At 42.3% G+C, this 11,165-nt stretch overlaps 1 protein-coding gene across 1 annotated transcript; it reads left to right on the top strand.

Moving 5' to 3' along the window:
• Window positions 1-3: 3 nt before the first annotated feature.
• Window positions 4-10,600, top strand: TDRD6 (tudor domain containing 6; the record flags this gene model as incomplete). Its single annotated transcript, XM_010284281.1, has 4 exons — window positions 4-6,364; window positions 6,795-6,913; window positions 8,021-8,110; window positions 10,571-10,600. Coding segments are annotated over 4 exons (6,600 nt in total), but the record flags the coding sequence as incomplete, so codon positions are not given.
• Window positions 10,601-11,165: the final 565 nt, after the last annotated feature.

Raw genomic sequence — 11,165 nt, 5'->3', positions numbered from 1 at the left:
GTTGGAGACCTGGGCCTGGTGGAGGTGGTCGGGCTCTGGCACCGCTGCTGTGTGGTGAGTCGCCGCGGCCAGGACTACCGCGTGTTCCTCCTTGATGAGGGGTGCACAGTCGTCACGTCTGCCTATTATCTGGCACGGGGCTGCAAGGAGCTCTTCCACCTGCCCCCTGAGGTGCTGGGCTGTATTGTGGCTGATGTCATGCCCTGTGGAGGCCCCAGGGTGGCAGCCTGTGGGGATGCGCCAGTCTCCACCTGGACAGTGGAGGCTATGGAGTTCCTCAGCTACCTGCATGGCAAAGAGGTGTCTGGCCTGGTGCAGGAGGTGGTGACACCACAGCTCATAGTGCTTCAGCTGCCCCAGCTGGTGGCCCAGATGCAGCACCTGGGCCTGGCCAGGCAGGTCACTCCCAGTTGGTTCTACCAGGTGCTTAGGCGCTGCCTAACTTACAGCCGCTTAAGGAACCAGCTCAAGCTGCAGCCTCCAGCATGTTCCCTTGTATCTTCTGCAGTGGCACAGCTTTTCCATGTTTTGCTCTCATATCAGCCTGTGTCACCTGCCTTGGATTATTTCTACCCACAGCTTCAGTTGGGTCTGACAGAGCCTGTCCTAGTGACCCATGTCTCTGACCCACACCTCATCTACTGCCAGCTGCAGAGCCTGTCCCAGGAGATCCGTTGCCTTTCTGATACCATGCGCCACACTTATGACCGGTGGGAGCAGCGCTTGTTACCCAAAGTGGGCTCGCCCTGTGCTGCCCGTGGTGTAGATGGCCAGTGGTACCGTGCACTCCTGCTGGAGTTCATTGCTGGGGAGCAGGAGCAGCAAGTGGCTCTGGTAATCTTTGTGGACTATGGTAGGAAGGAGACTGTGACCAGAGCTAACCTGCGCCATTTGCCTGTTGAGTGTTTTCGCATGCCAGTTGTGACCTACTCCTGTGCTCTTCAGGGTATTTCGGATGGGGGTTGTGGCTGGTCCCCATCACAGATTGACAAGCTGAAAGCATTGGTACTAGGCAAAGGAGTGCGTGCTCACATCAAAGCCTTTAACTCCTTTGAGCATCTCTATTATGTGAGCCTCTATGGGGAAAATGGCATCAACTTGAACCATCTTTTTGGGGTGCAAGCTTGCTGCCTGGTCAGTAGCCATACACAGGTCAGCCAAACTGAGGTGCGGGAAGTGGAAGTATCAACAGCTGAAGAACTGGAATTGCCACCAGGAGCACCTCCTGTTGCTTTAACACACAGAGATATGGTCTCCGTTCCTGTAATTGGTGCACATCTGAAGTTGGGTGCATTCTACGACGCGCAGGTCTCCTACCTCCGAGACCCATCTGAGTTCTGGCTGCAGCTCCATGAGCATCGCCGGCTATTCAGGCAGCTGAGGCAGAGCATGTGGAATTTTTACTCCCATGCCACAAAGCTGGATGGTGCTGGGTGGGACCTACAGCCTGGATGTCTTTGTTGTGCCAGTGGGAAAGAAGGTGTCTTTTATCGAGCAGTGATCACCAGGGTACTGGACAGTGGGGTAGAAATACACCTGGTGGATAGAGGCAATACAGAAACGGTAGATCAGCATGCGGTAAGGGAGCTGCTCCCTCGGTTCAGGGAACTACCTGCTTTAGCTCTGAAGTGTTGTTTGGCAGGTGTCTCTCCTCTGAGAGGGAGTTGGAGTGAATCATCTGTGTCCGCCTTCAGAGAGATTGTACTAAACAAGGGACTAAAGGTTCATTTTTTGAGTGCGTGGGGTGACAAATACATGGTTGAAATTTTTGACCAGTCCCAATTAGGAGAGACAAGTATAAGTAAACTCATGGCCCAGGGAGGGTATGCTGAATACCAGAGGTGTGAAATACCTGAAACTCTCCAGAAATCATCTGATAAGGCTGTAAGCCAGGCTTCTTCCCCAGCATGTGCTGGGGAGGAAAAACAAATAAATGCAGAAAAGAGACTCAGAGAAGAACCTGATGTAAAGAGCAATGATAGAGCACTTAATCCTTACATGTCTGTGATCATTGGAGGGCGCCCTGTTGCAGCCATTCATAATTCGAAAAGTAGTGAATCTCCTCCTGCTCAGAAGTATGAGGGCAAGGAAAACCTGCCCATCTTTTGGAGACATAATTATGTGGAAATGAGGCCAAATTCCTCATGTGGAGGTCAGTTGCAAGTGGGAAGTACGGTTAATGTAGTGGTGTCATATGTAGAAAATCCTAGTTATTTTTGGTGTCAGTTAAGTAGAAATTGTCATGATCTTAAGGTATTAATGGCTGAAATTCAGGAGTACTGTAAAAATTCATCCCCTCCACATGTCTGGCCAAATTGTGTATGTTTAGCCCAGTACTCGGAGGATGAAAAATGGTACAGAGCTTTAATAGTTAGTCAAGTTCCTTCTGCAGAAAAAGTAGAAGTCATATATGTTGACTATGGCAACAGAGAGCTGGTCTCTCTAACGAACCTCCGCTCAACTAACGAATGCTTTCTTAGGTTAGAGGCTCAGGCTTTCAGGTGCAGTCTTTACAACTTAATCCAACCAAATGGTCAGGATCCTTTTGTTTGGGATGAAGCAGCGATTCAGGCTTTTCAGGAGTTTGTGGATACTTCATCATCTTACTTTGAACTGAAGTGTACAATATTTGCTTTGGCTTCGATAAACAATAAGGAACTATTTAACATTGTAGATTTAATGACACCTTTTCAGAGTGCTTGCCAGTTTCTGACTGACAGAGGTGTGGCCAGACCTATATCTCCTCAAAAGCCTCTGGTATCCTCAGTTCAGCTTCATTCTTACTATTATTCTATGCACGGTATCAAAATTGGGAGTGAGGAAGACATTTTTATTACACATGTTGAGGATCCATGGACATTTTACTGCCAACTTGAAAGATGCGCAGATGTCTTGGCACAGCTTACTGATAACATTGGTCGCATAAGTGAAACAATGACCAGCGTAGAAACCTTGCAGAAGTCTGGGAGCTTGTGTCTAGCAAAGTATACCGACAATCACTGGTACAGGGGAGTAATAATGAAAACAAAACCTAATACAGAAGTCTTCTTTGTGGATTTTGGGAACACAGAGACAATAAAGAAAGATCATCTGCTTCCTTTACCCAGTGATGCTTTTGATATTTTGCTTTTGCCAATGCAGGCCATAAAGTGTTCCTTATCTGATATATCTAATGTTCCCAAAGAAGCTACAACATGGTTTAAAGAAGCCGTCCTAGAAAGGCAATTAAAAGCGATAGTAGTAGCAAAGGAATCTGATGGTAAACTGTTGATTGAGTTGTTTGATGGTAATATTCAAATTAATGCAAAACTGAAGGAGGAGTTAAGCTTAATAAACAATACAGGACTGTGTAGGAAAGTAGAAGATGAAACATCGTGCTCTAGAAATACAGATGTGAATGAGAGGAATCAGACTGCAGAGTCCCCTTTAAATGCAGGTACGCCTCCTGAAAGACAAAAATGCAGATCTTTGCCTGCTGCAAAGGGAGACCTGGCAGCTGGATTACTGGAATCTGATGAAATGCTTAGCAGTAAGAGGGATGCTTTTTTGTTAAATAAAGCAGGGGAAGAGTCTCTTATCTCTGTCCAGGTGGATGCACAGTCAGATATTAAATCTGATGCTGAAGGCAGGTGTATAAGGCTTAAAAATGTACCTGATCTACTGCAGCAGAAGGTAGTGCCAGCTCTTAAAGTGTCAGTGTATGTGTCTCATGTAAATGATCTGTTGGATTTTTATGTTCAACTAGAAAGTGATGAGGCTCAGCTTAACAGCATTTCAGAAAGCTTAAACAGTAGGACACAAGCAAAGAACCCTTGTGGACAATTCTTCCAAGCAGGAGACTTAATCAGTGCTGTTTATTCAGAAGATAGCATGTGGTATCGAGCTGTAGTAAAAGAGAAGACTTCGGACAATTTGATAATGATACAATATATTGATTATGGTAATACTTCGGTAATTAATGTTGATCAAGCACACAGACTCCCTGAAGATTTGTCATCTATTCCAGCAATAAGCATTCACTGCTTCCTAGGTGGAGTTAAATGCAAAAAAAATTCAGACTGGGCAGAGAAAGCAGTGCTTTACTTCACCAGGAGAACAAGTGAAGTTCTGCTAATGTGTGAATTTGTAGAGAAGGTTGAGGATAAATGGGAAGTTATTCTCAGTGACTGTCAAGGTATAATAACAGTGGATTTAGCCGATGAGAATCTTGCAAGTAGGGAAGAATCTTGTTCAACAGAAAAGCTTGATAGCGAGAACAGTGACATGGTAACGGTGTGTGAGCCTTTGCTGCCTCAGGCACACAATGAAATTTCTAGTGTAAGTGATGGGAAATCATTTATCTGGAAGTTTCCAGAGGCAGGTCAGACTGTAAAAATTTACATCACAGTAGTAAATGGTCCAGAATATTTTTGGAGTTGCAGTGCTGATACAGAAGACATGAACTACATAGAGGAAAAAATAGAGGAAGCTGAAAACCTTGGACTAAACTCTTTGAATGATTGCAGATCTTGTATTAAAAGCAGTGATATTTGTCTAGCAAAATATAGTCAAGATGGAAAGTTCTACAGAGCTAAAATCAGCAGCATAAAAGGTGACAACATAGTTGTTAGACATGTGGATTACGGAAGTGAGGAAGCTGTTAGCTTCGAGATGGTCAGACAAATTCCACGTGAATTGCTCACAATACATAATCAAGCATTTCCTTGCTGTCTGTCAGGTTTCAATTCCTCAGAGGGCTCATGGCTTAGCGAAGCAAAGGAGAAGTTTTATGATATGACCAAAGACCTCTTATTGGAAGCTGAAATAATAGAAACTCAGGAAGATAAAGCTTCTGAAGTCCTTCTGTCTGTTGTCAAGCTGGAAGCTTCTGGCAAGAGTATTAATGAAGAGATGAAGTCTTTTTGGAAGGCTAATAAAGGAACTGGTGACAACACTTTCTCAAACCTTGAGAACCCTTTAAAGAAAAACAGATGTTCAAACAATACTGGTCTTTGTCTTGGAAGAGAAACTACTGCTGTTTGTGGATTAGCTCAAGAAGAAAGTGAAAATGCTTTACTTTGTTCTGAACCTTTCCTGGGTGTAACATCTGGGTGCTCAAATACTGTAGAAGCAAATGTGTCAGTGGGAGCTGCTGAGTATATGTGTGGGAAGGCTGATGATGGATGTGAAGCAGCTGAGCATCAAAGCAACTTTGATAAAGAGATACCTTTAGCTGAAGGAGAGGGCAATAACAATGTATTACTAGAACCAACAGGAAGCTGCAGTCTTCATATTTTGGAGAGTGAAACAAAAGCTGCAGAACAAGAGCTGTGTGAAGTACCGTTTCGAGAGGATGCTGAGCTGAAAGCAGAACTGACGGGCAGTGTTTCAGCAGCCGGTCTCTTCCTAGGAAACAAACCAGAACCACTGCAAAGGTTGCCAGTGCTCCAGGTACAGTCGTCTTCAAGTGATAAAACAGGGGCATTGGTAGAACTGGATCAATTGCAAATGCAGTCTCCATATGATGATCTAAAAGAGTTCATACGGGAGCTAGAGGCACTTTCAGTGCAGACCTGCTTTGGTGAAGAAACAAAGGAAGCTCTGGAAACAGTCTCACTTGAAATGCAGACTGCTTCGAGCAGTGAAGCAAGAGAGAAAATGTTGGGACGAGAATCGTTTGAGCTGCCAGTTATGAGTGAGGAGGCAGGGGAGTTGGCAGCTCTGAAATTCCTTGAAAACTTCCCATCACTTAATGAGAGAGAGAACTTGGTGCCTTCAGTTAGCAATGGACAGAAGACAGTAGAGCTGATTCTGTCTGATGTTCAGCTTGCTTTGGGAGAGAAGGCAAAGAAACTGGAATTGAATTTGTCTGGAGTTCATAAAGCAGACACTGTACCAGAAGATTGGATGCAAGTAGAACCTCCTCCCCTAAGGCTGTCTTCATCTGGTGGTAGACCTGAGAAACAACTGGATCTGAAGACCCATGACATGCTGTCAATGCTGGGTGCTGAGATTGAGCAGCTTCTAGAACTGGTGCTTCCTGATGTGCAGCCATCTCGGGAAGATGGGAGGGAGGACCTGTTAGGGTTGGAACATGCTGCACGGCAAAGTTCTGCAAATAGTGGAAGTCATTTTTCATTTCTTACAAAAGACTTAATGAATCAGAGGCCTGTTTGCACTGTGAAGTCATGTGACTGCAAAGCTGAGAAACGTCAGGAGTGGCAGAAGAAGAAAGATGACCGTTACGTGGAAGAATGGATGAAACAAGACATGGCTGACTCATTTAAAGAATGTGGAAATACACGTGTGCAGTCTTCAGACTGTAAACCTGAGGATGAAGAAGTAGGAAAAAAGCAAAACAAGAACTTGGATCACTGCAGTGCAGGTAAAGTATCTGATTTTAAGGAGTTACATAATCAAAATGTTGTGCACACTCAAGCATGAGAATAGCTTTCTTGTAGAAACCTAATTTTTATTCCCTAATAAGTTAACTAATGTTAACACTAACATAGTATGCTTTGATGGGTTATGGACATCAAACTAAGTGTAGTATCTCATGGATAATGTGACAGTCTTAAGAGCAACTGATCTTACTTTGAGAGGTTAATGATTTTATGATTGGAAATCTATTTCTGAATGTGAAACGTGTTTTCAAGACAGTTCATGATGACAGATTTTTTTAACTTTCAAATACTTCTTAAGTAGAAGTATTTTGGGGGGTTATGGGAGGAGGGCTGTGAGGCATTTGAGTTTTTTTGAGGGGTTGTGTTTGTGTTTTTTTCCCTCCTACATTGATACGTGATCATGTTTTGTAGAACACAGTGAGTATACTTGTAATCTGAAGGGCTTTGCTGTCGGTTCCAAATGTGTGGTGTGGACCTCTCTGAAATGGTGTGAGGCTCGCATTTTGGAGGTATCTGAAAAAGGTACCAGGGTAAGTATGGTTTGAATACTCTTCCTGCACTCTTTAAGATCCGGTCCTCCTTTGGTCGTCTTCAAAAATTTGACTATTTTACAGAAGCCTATTACAGAACTTAAGACTTAGTGTTGCAAAGGCTGATTCTGGACTTACAGACTACACAGAAACAGCAGTGTCTGAAACCGAGTGGATGCTATGTGTCAGTACTTGATACTCGCTTGACGTCTTATTCCCCTGCATTGACTGGGAAGACTGAAGGATCTGGCACCAGTTTGAGATACACGGTGATATACGTGCAGTTCTGTCTGGCCTGCAAGTTAATGTTCTGTTATGGAGTTGTGTTACCATTAAATGCTCATGAAACTTGGCATCATTTTACTGATGTTTTGAGACATTAGTGTTACGGTAGAAACTTGAGAGGAAACTTAAATCATACTGTACTTAAAAACGAATACACAACTATTTCTACTTCAGTGAAATAGGTGTCTTTGTTGAATTAGTGGTTTGTGGGAGCTAACTTTAATATTTGATTGTAATGTAATGGGCTGCTTTGTTCTACTGTCATTTAAGCTTTGGGATAAATGAGAAGCCTTTCTCCAGTTCACAGGGAGTGTGTGTGTGTGTATGTATACATATGCACGGATATTACACTTACATAGAAGGGCCTTTAAGTTGTAACTCAAGATTGCAAATCCAAAAGATCATTTTGTAAAAGTAACTTTTTTGAAGATTGAGTGCCTGAAATTATGGAAGCCAACTCTTTTGCTAGTAGACCCCTTGGGTATCTAAAGCTAACCTCAGCTGTATTCAGATGAGTGTCAGTGTCAAGTAGGCAGTGATACCCCCTATTCACCAGTTTCCCACTGGTTCTGATATAGTAGGTGTTTTCCAGCCTTCCTCTCATGCCGTACTGGGGTTAGAAGCCTAGGAGAACCTTGAGCAGATTCAGTAGTGATACTCAGCTTTATTAGAGGTTAACTTGCTCTTCCTTGGAAGATCCAGACTGAAAGCCTTCTCAAAGGCAGGGAGTCCTCGTTGTATTTTCCTACTACGTCTTACTTGCTGAGTGTATTCTCAGGATCCACTGCTGTGGCTAGATACGATTTGGGTCTTTCTGTACAGGTCTTGAATCTCTCCAGTGGCAATGAGGAGATTGTGGATCCTGAGAATGTCTGGAACGGTATTCCTGACTGGGCTTGCAGACCATCTGAGGTATGGTGGTGTGGTAGGGGACTGGGGAAGATTTTTAGAAAGGACACTCTGAGTTTAGTTGTGATTGTTTCTGTGTCATCATGAGAATGGAAAGGCAAAGTAACATTAATCTAAATCTGTGCATTCATGCCAACTGCTAGAAGCACGTTATTTTTAAGATGTTATATTGTCCTTCCTTCTCTAATAGATTATATAAATCTCTATGGAAACTATGGAAATTTGTATAAAACCATCATACAACTGATCTAATTTCTGTGAAGTATTTATATAGCTTTATATAAACTGTCAGCCATTTGGCCTGAGGACTGTGAATTCAGTCAGGGAATAGATTAATGAAAACAGGTCGAAGGAAGAAATGTTACTGGAAGACTACTGTTAATCAAGAACTGTAGAACGGTGCTGATATGTAGTTTTTGACAGGTCATGCTAGTAAAGCATGTAAGTAACTGGTAAATCATGAAAAATACTTGTATTACAAAGTAACTGGAAAATGATAGATTTTTCACCACTATTGTTCATGAAATACTAGTAAATAAAAAACCCTCATATTTGGAAACCAAAATTCAGGTCATCAGCCATGCTACTGATGATAACAGAATGAATTTCCAGTTTATTCTTCACATGCAGTTCTTGCATCAAAGCGAAAAGTGGGCAGAAGACTTCTGTAGTGAGTTATAAGGGGGGAAAAGCAGTGATAATGAGTCCAGCAGTGCTGATGTAAAAAGTTAGTCTAGTATTAAAGAAAGCATCTCAATGGAGAACTATCTTGGCAGTAGTGCCAGCTTCCTAACAGAATCCCATTTTGTTTAGGCAATAAGCTCTACAACAGAAAACTTGCAGTCCTTACCAGAATCGTCCTTACTTCAAGGTAAGATAACCTTCAGCCTCCCAAAGAGGTTGTGTACTTGGTGTTTTGATGCTTTCCAATTTTCTAGAAAATGCTTTATTTTAGAAAATACAGTTGAAACACTTTTTTTTTTGAGCTTGCGTGTTTACTCTAATACTGTTGTAATTTTCTTAGTAGCATTTGCTTATATACTGTCAGTTTAATGGTGAATACATGCAATGAAAGCTGCTACTCTGTCTTTATTAGAAATTAATTTAGTATTTATTCAACCTAGTGCTAGTGGATTGAGTCTCTTGGACAAGCTGGGGTGGTACATCTAAATTACAGACTTTTTTGGTAGGGTTTTGAGAATTGGCCACCAGCATGCTACTCTTGCTCACGTTTCTGAGGCAAGGTGAGTGACTGCCAGGCAGACTCTACTAAGCATTTTAGTTTGTGATTTGAATGCCTCAATCCCTTAGTAGAACTTGGTCTATAAATCTAAACCCATAATAATACCATCTTAGTTGTTGTAAGGATAGTTTGTGAATAGTGCATCTTTATTGCTACTTACAGTTTGAGGCATTACTGGTGACCAACTTTTCTGTCTACCAAAGAAAATAGTACGGGTTCTTTCTGATTATAGACTATTTCTATAATCTGTGGAATCACAGAGCAGTTCTGGTTGAAAGGGACCTTTGGAGGTGCTCAAAGCAAGGTCAGCTAGGCTGGGTTGCTTGGGACCTTCCTTTCAGGTCTGGTATCTATCCAAGGACAGAGACTCCAAGAACCTCTCTGGGAAACTTCTTCCTGTGTTTGACCAGTGGTTGCCTGATGGATACTGAACTAAGTTTAAGCAGAGATAGCATTTGTGTTTTCAGTGACTGAATTGGTAATTGTATTTCAGTGCAACTGTACTGAAAGCTGACTGGTTTACGGGTAACAAATAATGAAGCCTGCAACAGAGATCTAGTTACCTGTTGGGCAAAAAAGTACTTGATTAAAATGTTGAACTGGTGAGTTTACAAATCCTCCCCCAGTTGCATCAATTCAAATGCAGGATTATTCTTGATCTTGCTGTTTCCGGTTTTGATAATACTTTTACAGTTTTTACCACTTCATTTTTTTTTCCCCCCTCTTTGGTTGCTAATTATTATTGTCCAAATTTGCCCACTGTCTGTGTTCTTGAATACTTTGAATGCTTTGCATGGTATTAGCATGTGTACCCTCTCAGCAACAGTGCAGAAAACATGAGCTAAGATCATGCAACCATGTGGCACAGAACTGGACCTTGCTGCACACGTGGGCCGCTGCCTGAAAAGGCAGTTTGAGTAGAAGGTACCTGATCCACAGAGTGGAAAATCTCCTGCAGTGGCTTATGCTAAGCCCACTGAGGGACAGAGTGGCCAGAACTCATAACTGTAATCTGGGAGCGCTCCTTGTTTCATCTCCTTGGTCAGCTCTGTTTCAACTCCTTATCCTGTTACCATAACTGTGGATAAGTTTTAATACAGTCCAACATGTTGATGACATTTAGTCTGAAGCCTTGCAGAGCTATGACTTTAGATATTAATGCATTTATGCAAGTTACTATAAACATCTTGATGGGTGTAATCTGTTTTTATTCCCTGTAGAAAAGCAAACTGGCTGCAGTTCAGATTTAGCTGAAGATCCTTATGTCCTCCAACATTCATGAAACCAAGTGTCATGTTCACCACACGAAGCTGAACAAGTACCTTGTACACAAACATTCCCATGAAAATGTGTTTTCATGGGAACAAGAATACAAGCAAAGCATTGAACATTCCTTCTACCTAACTGAGCAAATGCCTGTCACTGCCATACTTCCCTGTCAAGGAATAGTGCTTGTTGGTAGATTGTTACTGTCAGCTTGGCTTCTTATAGATGTACTTTCTTAAGAAAGAATTTGCCTGACATTCCTTACTGAATGTATGCATGCGCTAATGCATCTAGCTGTTGGTGGGTGGTTCTTGAACAAAGGTTTCTTGTAAGCTGCTGTATAGGCTACTGTGTTGCACAATACTGCTTTCTGATGTTTGCTTTTTGAAAAGTTCCTTTCTGAAGTGTTTTTTGTTTTTTCTTTTCTCTAAGAAAAGTTGAGGGTATCTTATTTTGTGGGGCAGGAGTCTTTTTTTTTTTTTTTCTCCATAGGGGAACATAGTTGTGTTTGCTGTTATAAAGCAATGGAAAAAGCTGGAATAAAGATTT

The sequence above is a fragment of the Phaethon lepturus genome, unplaced genomic scaffold (assembly GCF_000687285.1).
Source record: "Phaethon lepturus isolate BGI_N335 unplaced genomic scaffold, ASM68728v1 scaffold39863, whole genome shotgun sequence".
NCBI lineage: Eukaryota > Metazoa > Chordata > Aves > Phaethontiformes > Phaethontidae > Phaethon > Phaethon lepturus.
Note: the sequence above shows the minus strand (reverse complement) of the source record. Positions and strands in the feature narration are given on the sequence as shown.